Here is a 19,165-nt window from a genome sequence, read left to right on the forward strand (position 1 = left end):
AACATGCGATGTTGTCATCAAACTGCACTTTCCACATGTACAGCTTAAAAAAAAAAAAAAAGACGACATAAAGTGGAACTTAGTCATTTTCCAAAACCGCTAAGCAAATATATAAGGTTTCAGTACATACCACATAGAGACACCTTTGTTGATGCTGCTCTTGTTAAATTTCAGCCTCTGGATCTGTGTCACAGTTTCCACATGCTCTCAACGCAAAAGCCTACTCGCGCTCGTGATTCTTTAGCTCTGCCCACACGTCACGCCTCCAGCCTGTCATGTTTTTCCGGGAAAAATCGGTACAGACTATCTTTCTCTTATGAATATAATAAAACTAAAGACTTTTTGGAGTTATGAAGGATGCAGTACTACTCTATATGTACTCAAGATTAACAGGATATTGAGTGAAAACGAGCATTTCACCCCCCCTTTAAATAAATACACTGAACAAAATTATTAATGCAACATTTTTGTTTTTGCCCTCATTTGTCATGAGCTGCAACACATCTCCTTCAAATAGTTGATCAGGTTGTTGATTGTGTCCTGTAGAATGTTGGTCCACTTATCTTCAATGGCTGTACGAAGTTGCTGGATAATTTGAACACGCTGTTGTCTACGCCAATCCAGAGCATCCCAAACATGCTCAATGGGTGACATGTCCATAGAGCATGCTGTCCATACAAGAAGCATGCCAATTGCACATTTCCTCAAGACTTGCGACATCTTTGGTATTGTACTGTGTGCTAAAACTGTAAGTCATCTGTAAGTCGCTTTGGCTAAAAGCGTCTGCTAAATGAATAAATGTAAATGTAAATGTAAAAACTGCACATTTGAGTTTGGCCTTTTATTGTGGCCAGCCTAAGGCACACCTGTGCAGTAATCATGCGATCTAATCAGCATCTTGATATGACACACCTGTGAGGTGGACGGATTATCTCGGCAAAGAAGAAGTGCTCACTAACACAGATTTAGACAGATTTATGAACAATTTTTGAAAGAAATAGGCCTTTTGTGTACATAGAAAAAGTCTTAGATCTTTGAGTTCAGCTCACGAAAAATGGGGGCAAAAACAAAATTATCATTTTGTTCAGTGTAAATGAGACAACGTTTACATTTTTATTTTAAATAAACAACCACAACATTTATGTGTAAGTCAGGAGACACTTGTTTTCCACCAGCTTATTTTATTTACTTATCTAAAATAACAACAACAATAATAATAATAATACTTTATAATGCAATAATATGTAATATATTATATATATATTTATAATATATTACAGTATATATCATTATTATTATTTAGCAGACCAAATTAACAACCCTAATAATACTACTTGAATTTCAGTTTTCACATGACTGAACTCTTTCCTTCAGGCAACAAGTAAAGTCATTTATGTGGCTGTTGCATCGATGGGCATATAAGCAATTAAAGGATCCTGGAAAACTCCTGTTAGAAAGAAGCAGCATTGAGTTACCAGACTCAGCAGAGTCTGCCGGCAACCTGCGTCAATGCCTACTAGAGATCCTTTTGAAAATCTACATAACTCTTTTTGTCATCAGCCTCTAATATCAAAACCCTGCGCTGGGGTGTGGCATGTTAAAAGTGAGACACATTATTAAAAAACTTACTCATCAAAACTCAAAAGAGGAAACGGGAGTGAGATGAAGGACGCTACTGTCTGCTAATGGTTGCGTGAACACGTCGGAAATGATTCAGACTCCCAAACACAAGTAAACAAACGGCTCTTTTGTGACTTCTGATTAATACGACTGCGGTATTCCTTGGGACTTCATGAAACAAATTTCTGTCTCAAGTGAACCATCCACAGACAGCAAGCCTCGCTCAAGGCTTATTTGCAGGAATATCCGGTTACCAGTGGTTAAGAATGAGTTTGTTTTTAAAAACCTGCTGCCAGTTGCCTTGTGTGAATGCTGTTCCTTACTGACGCACCTTGACACACAAACACAAAGCTTTCTGGTCACCCAAAACAGCCCAGTTCTCTTTGCTTTAACCCAAACGCACATCTTTCATGTAAGGAAGTCATATGACTTTACCTCTAATGGATAAATTCCTCAGTAAATGACAGAAAAGCAGGGAGTTTCTGAGGGGTTTTTTTACTGAAGTGGTCTTGCCAGAGCTACTGAACCACACAAAAGAGCCAGGCACCATTGCCTTCCTTGTGTACCAGCAGTTTTGGACCACTGCCTCTCTATCAGTGCTTTTTTCTTTAGGTGGGAGCTCAGTCGGAAAAGAGAAAAACAAAGTCCTCAGGGCTCTAAGGGTGTAGGGGCAATGAGGTATGCCATCATTTGACAGGATGAAAACAAGTAGGGCAGGCCTAAAAATGAGAAGGCTGGTGGAGTAAGAAATTTTTTTTCTTTTTAAGCTTGTCTTAAAATGAAATCGCTGGATAAGAGCAGTTTTATGGACGTAGGAAGTTTAGGTGGGAAACATTGAAGCTACTTTCCATTCAAAAATGTGGGGGAGATTCACAAAGAGTGGACTGCAGCTGGAGTCAGTGCTTCAAGAACCACTACACACAGATGTATGCAAGACATGGGTTTCAGCTGTCGCATTCCTTGTGTCTAGCCACTCTTGAACAACAGACAGCGTCAGAAACGTCTCACTTCAAAAAGGACTGGACTGCTGCTGAGTGGACCAAAGTTATGTGGTCTGATGAAAGTAAATTTAGCATTTCCTTTGGATATCAGGGTCCCAGAGTCTGGAGGAAGAGAGGAGTGCCATGTCATCTGCTGGTTTTGGTCCACTGTGTTTTCTGAGGTCCAAGGTCAACGCAGCCGTACACCAGGAAGTTTTAGAGCACTTCATGCTTCCTGCTGCTGATCAACTTTATGGAGATGCAGATTTCATTTTCCAACAGGACATGGCACCTGGACACGGTGGCAAAGCTACCAGTACGTGGTTTAAGGACCATGGTATCCCTGTTCTTAATTGGCCAGCAAACTCGCCTGACCTTCAGCCCATAAAAAATCTATGGGGTATTGAAAAGAGGAAGATGCAATATGCCAGACCCAACAATGCAGAAGAGCTGAAGGCCACTATCAGAGGAACCTGAGCTCTCATAACACCTGAGCAGTGCCACAGACTGATTGACTCCATGCCATGCCGCATTGCCGCAGTATTTCAGGCAAAAGGAGCCCCAACTAAGTATTGAGTGCTGTACATGCTCATACTTTTCATGTTCATGCTTTTGAGTTGCCCAAGATTTCTAAAAATCCTTTCTTTGTATTGGTCTTAAGTAATATTCTAATTTTCTGAGATACTGAATTTGGGATTTACCTTAGTTGTCAGCTATAATCATCAAAATTAAAATAAATATGAAATTTGAAATATTTCAATCTGTGTGTAATTAATGAATATAATATACAAGTTTCACTTTCTGAATGGAATTAGTGAAATAAACTTTTTGATGATATTCTAATTATATGACCAGCACCTGTGTGTGTGTGTGTGTGTGTATGTATGTATATGTATGTATATAAATGTATATAAATAAATAAAACAGCAAAACCCTGATTTGCAAGCTGCTAATCAGTTTCAGATAATGGGGGAGGGACATGATCATTCTAGAGAGAATATAATTGGACAAAAAAAATGGTGTGTTGCAAGATGTTGTCATCAATACCACTTTTCTCAAGAAAACATGATCAATTTTAAAGCGTACATGTCTACGACTAGGGGATATGGCTGAAAACTGTATCACGATATAAGTGTTTCATATTGGTCGATATCGATAATTATTGATTATTTTATGACCTATTTAAAATAAGGACCAGGAGAAAAATATATAACATTTAAACATTTTTATTATATTTTTTTTTTTTTTTTTTTTAGGAATAAATATCAACTAACTGAGTTAAAGTCCATTATATGAAGAAAAAAACTCTGAAATGTTTTTCTCAAAAAACGTAATTTATTTTCCACTGAAGAAAGAAAGACATGGATATCTTAGATGGCATTGGGGTTGAGTAAATGATTAGGAAACTTTCGTTTTGGGGTGAACTAATCCTTTAACCACCTTCTGATTCATAGGTGTGATTGGCAAAGGACAAAAAAGCAGGAAAATATAAGGCGCACCTTTCATGATTATGTGATTATCCCAGGACATCACACAAGATTTGTGTCAACACAGAAAATATTTCATCACTGGATAGGTTTTGTTTGTTTATTTAAAGTGTGGTTTATGTCAGCTGAGTGTGCGGAACACTTTTCAGAGAAGATAAGGCAACATTATTTTAGTACAATTCCTCACCCAGCGGTCATTCCGGGGAAAAAAAATCTCTGACTGCTTCACATGAAACATTGGTCTTCCGACCTATCATCGTGTCAATTCTCAGTTAATCTTGATGGAAATATAAATTTTGATGAATATGTGCGAGGAAGGGAGAGCAAGACTAACACGATCTAACACGAGACAACGATATGGCGCAACCAAACTGTTACATTATTGGCTGGTAGCGTGTCACACCTACGTTGCTAGGTTACCAGAGAGTAAGTGCCTTTGTTCATGCAACCAAACTATCTTCGCAACCTCTGGTTTCTTCTGACGAAGAAAAAAAAAAATATTGAACGTTTTATTGAATGCATTTTTTATTGATATCGATTACATGTATATCGTGATACATATCGTTATCGTTTTAACGCCGAGCCCTATACATGTCTACTAAATATACTTGTCACCTGGTTAGGTGTTTTTCGGTTGGTTTTGCATTTGTTCGTTAAGTCACATCGAGTTCGCTTTTTGTATATTTAAACAAAGTTTTGCGAATTCACACAAAGGAGTAAGAAATATTTACCAGAGGGGCATAGTTTCATATTTTATTGAAGCATCCCTGGGCGTCGCTAGCGGACCCCCACCTGCTGTTAGCATTCCATCGACTCCCATTCATTGTGGCGTCACTTTGACAGCGAATAACTTTACATCTGAAGCGTTTAAAGACTCCATTTGTGCATTCATTATTTCTAAAGAAACACGAAAATGTATAAAAGGCTCCATTACGTTGTATCTTAAGTTGTGGCCCCGTAGAAGCGGTTTTTGTAAAAATAAGTTAACGATTGCATCATAACCTGCGACTCTCTGTTGCACAGTAGAGAAATTACTGTAAATTATTCAACAACGTCTACAAGATTCAGTGGGTGATTCAGATTTCTCTTGGCACAGGGATTAGAAGACTTACAGGTTGCTCACGTGACATCTACGTCATCAAGCACAGTTTGAGTCTGCACAGTATGCTCGACCCCTAGGAAGTGCGTGCTTCTAATTGACTTAATTTGTCTCAGTTGAATCCAATGGGGTCGCTGTGTCCATTTCTTTTACTGTCTATGGTATTTACCTGTCTCCGTTCTGTGTCCTCGTACTGGACGATGAGGCGTGTGTTAACACTGTGACTCCATGTGTTTCCAAGCGCCGCTGTCACAAAACCTGAGTCGTCCTCCTTAGATACTGAAGGACAAAACAAACAAACAAAAAAAGACAAGAGTTCGACATTAACATTTGTGCCAAATGGGAGTAAACACTGAGTTTGGTATATAAATAAATAAATAAAAATCAATAAAATACATATTTTTTTTTAATAATTGCTAGTCAGCTAGTCACTTTATTAGAACTTTTATTAGATCATGTTTTAAAAATTAATTCTAACAATTATTAACCTATTCTCTCTTATCTCTTTCCCTGCCAGCATTTTTGAAAAAAGTTTTTAGCCATTGCTAGCCATTTTGATGATCTTCTCTAAAATTTGATGGCCTCCAGTATATTTTGTTGTGTGAATATTTGAACATTCAATGCACCAAAATAAAGACCTCTACTTTTAAACAAAAAAGCATACTTTTTTCAATCAACAATTGAATATAGGTAGGTTTCATAAAAATCTCTTATTTTGAGCAAAAAGATGAGAAAATCAGATTTCCATCAAAAGCTACATCTGAATAGTATTCAGTACGGATATCAAAGCATAAATCCAGTTAATCAACATCTCCAAAGCTTGCACAGACATATACCACTTCCGGGATCATCATTTTACTCCGTAACATTACGCAGTTTTCATTAATATGCTGTCTATTGCTGATGAACGCATTATTTATCATATGCATCTGTTTACATAAGAGATCACTAGTTTTTCCATCCTGTTTTACCTGTGTTTGTGTTTGAAAGGTTTTGTACTCATTCAGAAGACATGTAACAGCGTCCCCGAGTGTATAACAGTCAAAACACGAAAAGTTGTAAAAACTTGTCTATGGCAGGGAAAGATTTAAAATTACTTGATTAAAATTAAATGAAAAACAAGCTTTTACTGTATATGGATATATCTAGGATGCATAACAGTTTTATTCACAATAACTATACATAAATTCCTCATAACACTTTCATTAATTTTTTTTTTGGTAATATAATTGTAATATAAATGACAAAATGTGTTGGTTATTAAAAAAAATGTTACACATGATACTATAGAAATATCCATTAGCACTCAATTATATGTTACTTATGAACCTTTCATTTCTTTATATAAGTTTGCATTATTATCATCATTTAAATATTAACATGTTTTATAATTTTAAAAAGACACTAACCAGTGCTATATTTATTAGATCAAATAATAAAATCTGTAATACCGTCATTGTATTTTAAAAAGTAATTTTACTGCATTTTCAACATCATTTCGCCAGTCTTGTATCCTGCGATCCTTTAGAAATCATTATAATATTTTGATTAGCTGCTCAAGAAACAGTTATCCTTATTATCAATTCTGTAAACAGTTGTGCTACATAATATGTTTTGATGAAATATTTAATACAGTTTCATAATCAGAAATAAATATGAATTTCTCATTTCACCCGCCACTGGGAGGTTAATTTTAGACTAGCTGTTTCTGAATATTGCTCCATTTCCCAATCGCCATAACTCACTCATCCACTGTGAATCACTTTGAGCCAGTGAGTCGTTACTGTGGTTTAAGGATTGAGTGCAGAGCAGATGATAAGCCCGAGAAACAATGGAAACCCTTTTTAGGTCAGACACCTGAGGAAGTGACCAATGTTACTATTGACAACACTCATCCGGGTCTTCTTCGAACTGCTATGTAAACACACCTGTGTGTTTTTGTTCTCCTGCTGTGCCGCAGCCAGAAACAGTCAGGGCCTCCGAGGTCACGGTCTGAGAGTCTTTCTCATGGTTCTTTGTTGGGCAACATTTAAGCACCATGCTGTAATCTGACAATACTATTCACAACTGTCACATCAGCAACTCTCACTTCCTCAAAACATTTCCTGTGGAAAGTCAAGTGCTGGGGAAACCTGAAAAGGCTGGCACGGCATGTCAGTGAACTGGATGCCTGGAAGGCCCCACCTCTGAAAAAACAACATCCTCAAAAAACCTAAAAAATCTGGAAACAATAGGCAACCACTTCACAGCTGCAGATCGGGCTGAGCTCTGTTTCACATCAACAGATAAAAAAGGGCTACTTTACTAAACAGTGCTACTTTTCACAGAGAATTGCACCACAAAAATCACGCTTTATTTACTAAACACACGCAATCCTGCTTAACTAGGTGTTAACTAGACTGAAATAGCACCACGCCTGTAAGACTTTAGCTCATCTTCAAAACACAAATTAAGATATTTTTAATGAACCCCGAAAAATTTCGCCTCCACTGAAAGCCTATATTTCACCAAAACATTGACACTCCAAAAAGGTTTATAAAAACATCCATATAAATCCAGTGGTTTAATCCGTCTTCTAAAGAGATACTATTGATTGGTAAACAGAAGCTGCTTGTTTGATGCACAGAAAATCTATTTTTTGCTCACATTCACGGAATTAATCCGTGTTTACCATGTTTAACGGGCTCTGTGTGCATGGATCAAAGACTTGCATGTGGATTACGTTTTTTTTTTTTTTTTTAATGTTTTTATGAACTTTCTGAAATATCAAAGTATTGGTAAAATGGAAGGACTGAAATATTTCAGATTTCATTATAAATCTCCATTTGTGTTTCAAAGATGAACAAAAATTTGGATCATGAGGGTGAATAAATGTTGACAATTTTCAATTCTGGCGGAAATAACCCTTCAATGTATCTATTCATTCATTTCATACTAACACAACTGATACCATTTTGTAGGACTGTAGTGAAAATGACCTTGCAATGACATATGAAAATTAAGTAGGCCTATCATATCATTTTGATCGGACATCGGACAAACCCCTAGGAAGAATTCGGAAAAGTATATTTTTCAAAATTTTACATTTTACCTCTGGAAATTTATGAGCCAAGGAATCAGAAGAAAAACTAATTTTGCTTTAGACCTACAGTTCAAAAATTATTAGCAGAAATATAAGAGCAAAATTGGTGGCGCTAGACAGTTTGAGATAGACTCAAAATTTCCAATAATTAATCTTGAGTATCGACTCAAAATTTCCAATAGTTAATATTGAGACTGTCCTCTATCTTTGTGCCAAATTTCATAACTTTCTCACAAGCAGTTCTATGGGCTGCCATAGTCATCCAGATCGTAGGAAGAGAAAAGAAGAAGAACAACAACTAACGGATACAATGGGTATCTAATTATTGTAAAGACCCCATATACAGCAAAGTTTTGCTTAAGGGGAAAAAGTGCAAGTAAAATATACCAGATAGCAGTAGTATGCTGTATCCCCAGGTTCTTTTTACAATGTTTTCAGCAGAAAACTGGAAACTCTTTATATACGTTTTGCCTGTTCATTTACACGACACCAGTGTTTTGCGGACTGAAAATGCATATTTTGGAAAACGGATTTCAAAGTGCAAGTTTTTGAAATGGCAAAGTTATCGTTTCCGTGTAAACACTTGATACAGGAATCTTTGAAAATGGTGACTTCATGCGCGTGCGTAGTACGTGTTAGTTATGTAGACATGCACAGTACATGTTGATTTTAAAGGCAAGTGTGAACAAACATACACAACAATGGCGGAGTACATGGTACTGTTGCTGCTCAAGAGTTTGCTAAAGCATTTTCAACAGTGTGGATTTACTGCAAAAATATTACTTTTCCGTTTTTGACTACATCGTTGTCGTGTAAACGCGACCTCAACCAGCACGTTGATGAACTGCACCGTGTGAATTGCATTCAACAGATTTTGTGGGCACGTCTGTGCTGTTACCATATTTGCATAATTACTATAGTGACTAAGGGCTTAAAACCGTGTGCAAATACACAGCAGTATCAGCAGGCACAACTCATTCTGAAAGAAACGCAGACTAATGAGCATGCATTGTAATGCAAGTTCATGGTAATAAGGTTGGAGAGGGCCAGACTAAACAAATGTGACGCCCAGTTAAGACCCAACTTCTTAAATCAATGCTCTGGGTTCCAGAACAATCCGCCTACACTCTCCGATCTCAACAGAAGCAATGGGTGCTTTCCCACACTGTGTGACAGCATGGCTATTCACAGACTTCAATCAGCTGTCTTTTTAATAATCCACAAATCAGCACCAAATTCAGCATTTCCAAATATTTTTTTATTGATGGGTTGTCAAACAGGGGAATGGGAGAGTTGTTGATTTGGACTGGATATAGAAAAGGGAGAGGCTCTCATGTGGTGATGCAGATTCAAAGATAATACGGTTAAAAAATAGTTTTTTGTCCTCTGGGCTGATTTGGTTTGAAAGGCTGTAGTGTTTGGCAAATGAATTGAGCCAATAATCATGCAGACGTGCAGTTTTTCCAACGATCTTCTCTCGAATACTCTCCATCATCTGGGAAAAATATTTGTGAATGTCTCATTGATGTTGTAAAGCTCATGTGCTGATTTGTTTTACACATACTGTTCTTTTCCTCAGTCACAAGTAGATTGTGCAAAACTATATGCTTTCATCAGTGGGTTGTCTGAATGACTAGTCGGGTTTAAAAGATGTAATTACACTGATTTAAGGTCAGATCCAGCACATTGATCAGATGTGTTTTTCAGGGGGCGATCACAGAGGATTCATTTCTGTGTTTAAAAACTGCTTTAAACTTTGCACAATCGTCAATTTGCATTGGATAGGGGGTAGAACGAGTCATAAATTATCGTTCATGTGGTGCACTCACATCAAAACCATTGTGCAGTGCATAATCTAGTTCCGTTCCTCATCGCAAAAGGGCTACTTGCATGCCAATTTATACAACAAAATAAAATGTGTTACTTTATTATATATGGTTACAAACTGTAAGTTTTAACATTGTTAAACAATACATGCAATCTTACCGTTCATTCTTGTCAAATCTATGGGTTTTACAAATAAATCTGAAATACAAATGTCCAAAAATCCCCGCATAACATGTTTTATGTAAATAATGTAGTTTCTTCTTGTATTTTTGTTATCAGTAATGTACATTTTGTGTTACATTTTCTGTTATTTAGTTAATTTTTTGCATTATTTTAGTATATATGTTAGAATCTGATGATATTTTGTCTGTCATGTGACCCTGTGCACTATATAAGTATTTGCTATATTTATAGACATGCTACTTACGATGAACTCTGATCCATCCTGTTGTTTTCTACTATGACATCTGTTTTATTATGATGTTAATCCATACATTTTAAGGTAAAATGTACATTTTTGTAAGTAAACTGGTATAATAAATATATAAAATATCAACATGGATAAACCATTCACTCTTGATCAATGTGAATGACTTATGCTGGAATATGAGCGGTCATTTATTCTGTCATCATCCGGGTGCTGAAAGCGCGCGCGCACAGATGAGACCTGAACAGCACACATTAATATGTATTTAAACTAAACTCATTTTAGCTTTGTCAGTTTAAACATTTAAAGAGCCAAAGGACGCGAGCTCGCGTGCGCAGTGAGAAGATTTGTGAATGCGCTCATCCGAAGCGCGCAAACCCACGCCTCAGCATGCGCACAAATGTGAGCTCTCTCTGAAGTATTGTGATTAAATGGACAAATTCACACAAAAATTATGTAAAAATGCCTGGAATATAGTCTAGTATGCAATGCTGTTTTACATTTTATTACTTTATTCAATTTCTGTACCTAAAAACCTATGCTAGACCTGCCAAAAAAATTACATTCTCCTTCTTTTTTTTTATTAGAAAGTATAGTTTTTCCATAAACATAGCACATACCGAACTGTACAGAAACAAACCATGAAACAAACCGAACCGTGAAAAAGTTGAACCGTGCCACCCCCAATTATATATATATAATCACTTTTTTTTTTTTTAAGGTCAAATTCTCGCAATTTACAAACCATTAACAACTACTTTCATCTCAAACTCCCAAGTTAGCAAGGTAGTTGTTGAGTTTAGGTAATGGGTAGAATTAGCGATGTAGATCATGGTCATGTAGAATATGTGCTTTCTAAGTACTAATAAACAGTCAATATCTTAATAATAGGAATGGTAATAAGCGAATAGTTAATAGTGAGAATTGGTTACTAAAGTCTTACCAAAATATTTATTTTAGAAATGTTTAAAACAAAATAAAGTCTCAAGAAATGGAGAAGATAAAACAAAGTGAAACAAAGTCTTGCTTGTTTCTTAGTGAACTACACAAAATAGCCTTCTTATCAATGTTCTGAGGAGCTCGAAGTGAATCACTGTGGCCTCTTTTACACACAGACGGTGGGGGAGCCCGGGGCCTCACAACTGAACTGTTGTCTGCTCACGCTACAAGCACTCAAATCACATCTGACCCCAAAAGTAAACATATTAATCTAAAGCCAGTAGCTGATGTCTAATGGAAAAAAATGGTATTTGAGCCAAAGCGGAAATGGTCAGTAAATCTGCAGATTGGTTATGAGTTATGTGTATTGGCCTCTTATAAATAACAAGCGTGAAGCAGTAGCCGAGAGCAACTACTGTACTATTCTGGACCATAGTCAACATCTTAGATTCAACTGTGCAAGAAGATACAAACTGCTAAGGTTTGGCCTCTTGTCTACAACTTCACTAAAAGACCTCAAAGGCAGTTTCCATTCCCAAGGCCAAAGAAAAACACATTTTTTCAATAACTGGCTGTCTGAGAACCAATAAAACCCAGTCTTAATCAGTTCCTCTTAGCTACAAAGTACAACAACAGCTTGAAAAGCAGACATCCTTATTTGAGGTGCTAAGAGACGTCCAAGCTGCAATCAGTATTTGTAAACTAATTTTACAATTTTATGGAAATGTAAACATTTAAAGAAAGTGAATACTCAAAAATATTGTTTCTGTCATCCTTTAAATCACCCTCATGAAGCAACTAAAGAAAATAAGACTTTCTTTTGTGAAACAAAAAAAGACAGACTCTGAAGTAGGGATGTTGCAATATAGCGACAAATGTGGCATTTTTCTTTTCAGACATTGCGAAACCGCTGTTAACGTGAATCATAGCATTGGATTTGGTTATCATGACATATTTCATTTCAAAATTTCTTTAGAATAATATTTGTTAACGTGAATCATAGCGTTTGATTTAATCATGCCATTTTCCCTTTTCAAAATTCCAAGATATTGCGATAATATTACTAACGTCAGTGAGCACATTAGACTTAGTTATCATAGCTTTTTCTTCTCAAATTTTCTATAGATTTTGTTATGATATTGTTAATGTGAATCATAACATCAGATTTTGTTATGCCATTTTTATAGAAAAAATTCTATAGATATTCTAATAATATTATTAACGTGATTCGTAGCGTTGGATTTTGTTATCATGGTGTTTTTCTTCTTTTCAAATGTTCTATATATATATATATATATATATATATATATATATTTTGTGATAATATTGCTAACGTCAATCAGAGCATTAGATTTTGTTATCATGCCATTTTCTTAAAAGTACTATAGATATTGTCATCATGATATTGTTAATGTACCATAGCATTGGGTTTATTTATCATACCTTTTATTTTTCTTAAAGGAAAACGCCACCGTTTTTCAATATTCCACTATGTTCTTCCCTCAACTTAGACGGGTTGATACGTACCTCTCCTGTCTCGGTGCGTGCACACAATCACTGTAGCGCGCACCGCCACTATGCTAGCGTTTAGCTTAGCACCATTCATTCCTTAGGATCCAAACAGGGATGTATTTAGAAGCCACCAAACACTTCCATGTTTTCCCTATTTAAAGACAGTTACATGAGTAGTTACACGAGTATGGTGTAACGAGTATGACGACACAAAATAAACAGTGGCGATTTCCTAAGCGGATAACCAGTTTGGATCCTAAGTAATGAATGGTGCTAAGCTAAACGCTAGCAAAGTGGCGGCGCGCGCTACAGTGATTGTGTGTATGCACAAGGACAGGAGAGGTACGCATCAACTTGTCTAAATTGAGGGAAGAACATAGTGGAATATTGAAAAACTGATGTTTTCATTTAATTTTCAATAGATATCACACTATTATTGTTAACATGAATTATAGTTAAGTTATCATAACGTTTTCTTTTCATTTCTATTATATGTTTATAGCATGACTTTGTTGTGGCATTTTTCTTATAAAAATTTATATAAATAATATCTACTATAAAGCTCCAGAAATTATAAAAGCACCATAAATGTAATCCATATTCAAGTTTGTCTAATCCATGATATCTTTGTGAGATATCACAATAGAACAGACACAAAATTTGAGTAGCTTTGTGTGAAATTCACTAAAAGTATTCATTTGATTTCAATATTATCACTTGAGCCCATTCAAATATGGCATCTCAAAGATACACCATTTGAATTATTGGTTCTCTTGTGTCTTGCGACAAATCGAGATGTAACTTTAAGCATCAGATAAGACCAAGGATGGAGAGAGAAATGCAGAAAGAAGAGATCAACAGGCTGAGGCTGTATAAGGGTCATTCTTTTCCCACATAATCCCAAGAGATAGAAAAACAGAGATTGTGTGCTTGATGTGTGAGAGAAAGATACAGAGAGTAAGTGAGTGGGAGAAAGAGTTACTGGTAACCCCACCTTGTCGAGTGGAACAGTGGGATGTAAAGAAAGAGGTGTCTGGGGGTAAAGTTACAAGCCACAAACATGTGCCTGTTAGATAACATGAGAACGGAGCCTTTATCTCTTTTCCCAAAGCTTTGCCCCAAAACTAGACCCTTTCCCATTGTACACCTGGACATACGCCAGAAGATACTTGCTCAAGTCCATAAATACAGTGACAGAAGACGCAGGTCACTGCACAGCCATGGAATCAGAGATGTCATGGGATTCGCAGAAGGCCCAGACAGGTTTGTAGAGCGGGAGGATAGTGGTTTCAGCCCCCTGGTTAGCGTAATCCCATCTTCTCCAAGGTTAAGGATGTAGTTCCAAAGAATCTACAACAGCTGCATGTGTGGAAGGTCATAACTGATGCTCATTTGTCCCACACAACATCTTGGAAAGGCTCGGAACGATGGCTTCCATTAGCGAGATCAGAGAACAGCTCATTAGGGAGGGGTGAAACAGAAGAGCCTCTTGACGGGAATATCTGGTCTAAATTTCCACCATAGAATCCCTTTTACACAAAAACATTCTCCACAAAAAAATCAGTGTAGACTCCAGTTCTTACCATCTGCCTGATTCCACTGAGGACAGTGAACCTTCTCGCCCACACGTGTGGTGATCTGGTTAGTTAAAACCACCTGAGGGAGACAGAAGGGAAACATCTGTACTTGAGTTCAGTCCAGTTTGAATGGATCACACAAAGATGAGAATAAACAGTCTGCTGTCACTATGGAAGTTCGGCAGACGCTGAATTTATCATCACAATACTTAACACTGTTGAAATCAGTGGTATATACATTTGAGTAAAAAACAGGCAAAGAAATTCTAGCAGGGCCCCCAGCATGACAAAATTTTTTAAGGTGTCATCCAAGATCAAGTTCACGTCTTTCTTTGTTCAGTAGACAAGATATTGAGGAAAACATTGCAGGATTTTTCTCCATATAGTGGACTTAAATGGGAGCCAATAAGTTGAATGTCCAAATTGCAGGTTCAATGCAGCTTCAAAGAGCTCTACACGATCCCAACCGAGGGATAAGTGTCTTATCTAGTGAAACAATCTGTCATTTTATTAAAAAAAATGACATTTTAACCTCAAATGCTCGTCTTGCACTGGCTTGACTTCACATGTTACGAAGTCAAGTCGGATAGGTCACATGTGACACAGACGGAAGTACCGACCCAGTATTTACAAAGCAAATTTGCAACGAAAGTTAAACACCATTATTAAAAAAAGGTAAAACAACAATGTCGGATGATTTAGAAATTTGACCTTATTTTTCGCCCTACCCTACCTTTTTGAACTAACTAAACACGTAATGTGATTACGTAATGCGTGAAGTCGCACATGCTCATCGAAGAGCTAGGTCAAGACAAGCATTTGAGGTAAAAAAAAAAAAAAAAAGTACTTTTTTTTTTTTTTGCCCAAAAAATTACTTATCTACATTTTTTCAGTAGATAAGACTGGCTAGGATAGTGTGATAGTAGGATAGTGTGCAGTTTGCAGTTTGGACCATCAACCAATTGGCTACCACTGGAGACCACAATAAAAAAAATAAAATAAAAATAAAATGGAAAATTTTTCCTCAAAAACCTCAATTTCTTTTCGACCAAGGACAGTATGTCACTTCTCAGATATTTCAAAGACCCGCCAAATGCGATTTAACATGTTCAATCAATCGCCAGCAAATGGCAACAGGAATAACACATTGATAAAAAATTATAATAATAAATGAGCCTGTTGCCATTTGCCGGCATCTGTTGGTGTATATTGAACTGGCCTTTACAGTTGTGTTCCAGAAGTAAAAACATCATTCATTTTCTCCAGAGGGAAATAGATTTGAACAATAACTGATAAGCCTTTAAGAACCTACCTGTTATAATCTCTAAGGTTGCTAATCATTATGATAGGTAAAAATTGATAGACTGAATGCACTGTAAGTCGCTTTGGATAAAAGTGTCTGCTAAATTAATTAATTTAATCAATTGTATATGCTTTTGTCGAACCCATCTGTTCACACTAATTCAACTTAAATTTAACAATTAAGCCTCACAGCAGAATTAATGTTGAAAACTACATTACCCATGATACTGTGCAGAACATTCCACCAATCAGAGTCGCAGTGAGCAAAGTGGGTTAAAAGAGATATTTAGCTCCACCCACTCCCATGAAGTGGTCTCCTTGTGCTCTCAAAATACTTCAAAATTTGTATATGCATATTTTGCATGGAACTTAAAACATATTATTTCTAGATACAGCCAACATCTTTTAAATAAGAACGCAGTTTGAAATTTCTCCATTGATTTTACATTCAGGCATGAACACGGGGAGATTTTCAATCTCTTTTTAATGATAGGCTTAACGCATCTGTCAATCATCTCCACCTGCTATTTGGGGGAAGAACCTAGCGCTATGATTGGTCAAACTCTTCTTCTTTTGCTGCTGCCTGATTTGAGGACTGCACGTACACAGAGGCGTCACCAGGTTTTTGCGTAGTTTAGAGCAGACGTGGGGAATGTTGTTCCTGGAGAGCCTGTTTCCCTAAAGAAAAAAAAAACCTACCTGTATCCCGAAGACCTTGATCAGCTTGTTCAGGTGTGTAGATTAGGGTTGGAGCTAAGCTCTGCAGGGACACAGGCCCTCCAGGATCAACGTTCCCCACCCCTAGTTTAGAGTGACAAATCGTACCAGTGTACTTTGAACTCAAAATGCTTATCCGCTACACAAATTGCGTACAGGTTGGCAGGTCTGCTTATTTATAGAATGGTGTACCACTTTACCTTCTGCCTTGTCAGTCCCCTCACCTCAAAATCTACCTCCTCAAAAATGGCAGCGTTAGCTAATAATTTTCCACCGGAGCTTTAGCTAACGTTAACTGCTGTGTTCATTGACACAATTCATCAAGCTGTAGCTAACGTTAGCTAAGTCTATGTCAACAGAGCTCCTGGGTAACTTAACTTAGATATATCAGAAAATCTAAAAATTATTGAAACCATCACTCACCATCGCTCCCTTCTGGCACGCGCAACTATTCGCAGTTCACTGAATATGAAAATTTTTTCTCTTCGAATCTACACGATTCGCGTAGGTCACCTATTTTGGTTTCAAAACGGCGAATCTCGCCGAAAAGTTAGATATTTTCATGTATGTACATTGGTTTAATGTCATTCTCAGTGGTTGATGGGACTGTATTCTTTCCCTCGCTAAAGCTGTTACTATACATATATAAATATACAAATATTTTAATATTAAAGTAAAAGTGTCTCAACATGTAATTACATTGTAACAAATATAATTTACTAATGTGGTATTTTCTAATAGGGCTTTTCCAGAAATAAGGATCAGGCAAGGGAGTGTTGCTTACAACATGATCTATTTTAACTATTAATTATGGGGTTAATTAAAATATAGCTGTACGTCATTCACAGTACTTAAGATTGCACTGAAAAAGACAAATCGATTTTCGTGCTGTAACTAGGTCGATGTTCTGATCTGATTAAATCTCGCACGGCTCTTTCTCAAAAACACACAGATAAAAACAACCAGCCAAAACCTAAAACATTTCAACATTCCTTTATATGTATAAAGCTCGGGAGAACAAACTTAATAACCTCATTAGGGTTTGGCTCTAGGTGCTGAAGTGTAAGGTTTTATTTTGGGTGACCTGTTTTACGGTTATGAGTTTTTATGTGCGTGAGGGGGGCTATAACATAGTTACCTACCTCTAGGAGTTATCTAGCATGTGGTTTCATGTTGAGGCCCATTTCTACTCACTTGTGGCCAGTGGCAGTGTCAGACAGACATTTATTGCACTGATTTAAAACACAAAAGCCGCCTTTAAAATGAGCCTGGCTGGAGGGAACCACAGGAAAACTGCAGATCAGATGAGTTTGGGGTTACAGCCTGGGATGTCCTCTGAGAACGGTCCACTAGTTATTTTGGAATAAGGGAATGCACAGTATTTTGTTGAAGGACACTAATTAAACTTGATCCCAATGTCAACAAAGCCCGAAAATAGTCAATAAAATGATAAATTCATTCTAGTTTGCCTTCAGTAACTATAAACATGACTTGTTAACACATTTGTAGTGCAACCCATATTAAATTATTATTATTTTTTTGTTAATACAGTCCAAACTGTGAAAATCAGGAATTTAAAACATGTTATAAATAAGATATGTTCCTGCCATTAAAGCAAAAAGGAAACAAGCAAAATACTTAAAAGCTTGTTAACTTCTACTCTTTTGCCTTTTCAGCTAATTATATTATAATATTTCAATTTATTTTAATTCTGTAATAATACTGTAATGATTTTTTAATAAATAAAAAAACAGCACAATATAAGCAATTAACACATTTATATGGATTCCTTAGTATTGTATGCTTCTCTGTAAAAATATTTAGAATTTAAATATTTAAAATCTAGAAATATGTATTAAACACAAACCAAATTAAATAGAATCAATTAACAACCACAAATTTCTTAGTATTTTACATGGTTATCTATAATAATAATAATAATAACAATAGCTAAAATAATAGTAATACTTCAAAATCATAATTTGCTGAAAATATTTTTTTTATAAAAACAAAAATAACTAGAAATACAAAACAAATTAACATGAATTTCTTAGCATTTGATGTTTCTCTGTTACAACAACAGTAGTAGTGGTAGTAGTAATAATAATAATAATAACAACTTAAATGTTTAATTATTTGCTGGGTAAATATGAACAGAAGCTAAAATAAATAGAAATATAAAAGCAATTAACATGACTTTGTTATTTTATATGCTTCTCTATATCAATCATTAACACTGAAATGATTAAAATATAATTTGCTCAAAATATATATTAAATTAGAAAAAATATCTAAATAAACTGGACCCCACTGTATGCATTAATTTGTCCTCCTAGTGGATAAGAGGAGTAGATCGAGCGAAACCTGATCCAGGATCAATCCTCTAGCTCTTATACTCTTTATAAGTAGGAAGCGGAAAACCATATTCCTGTGCAATCCTACCTTTCCTTTTCTAGATAAAAGGAAGGCATCGGGTATATATCTTTGAAGATTTTAGACTAGTGCGGAAATTCCCAAGATCAGATAACATGGACAAGCCGCAGGTTTTGTGTGAATGGGCCTCGAGTGTTTTTTCTAATGAATCTGGGCTCTCTGA

At 36.2% G+C, this 19,165-nt stretch overlaps 1 protein-coding gene across 4 annotated transcripts in view; it reads right to left on the reverse strand.

Annotated features, from left to right (window-relative positions):
- rad51b (RAD51 paralog B) overlaps positions 1-19,165 on the reverse strand; it is a 46,113-nt gene that overhangs the window by 24,701 nt on the left and 2,247 nt on the right. For all 4 annotated transcript variants that reach the window (XR_008160491.1, XM_052585979.1, XM_052585980.1 and 1 more), the window contains exons 7-8: positions 14,557-14,629; positions 5,356-5,465 (exon numbers count right to left, since the gene is read on the reverse strand). Coding sequence is in view for 3 of the 4 variants with exons in the window: in XM_052585979.1 (XP_052441939.1) it covers positions 5,356-5,465; positions 14,557-14,629 (183 nt within the window). In the remaining variant the exon portion in view is untranslated. The remainder of the gene's footprint in view (positions 1-5,355; positions 5,466-14,556; positions 14,630-19,165) is intronic.

This window comes from Carassius gibelio, chromosome B20, assembly GCF_023724105.1.
Source record: "Carassius gibelio isolate Cgi1373 ecotype wild population from Czech Republic chromosome B20, carGib1.2-hapl.c, whole genome shotgun sequence".
NCBI lineage: Eukaryota > Metazoa > Chordata > Actinopteri > Cypriniformes > Cyprinidae > Carassius > Carassius gibelio.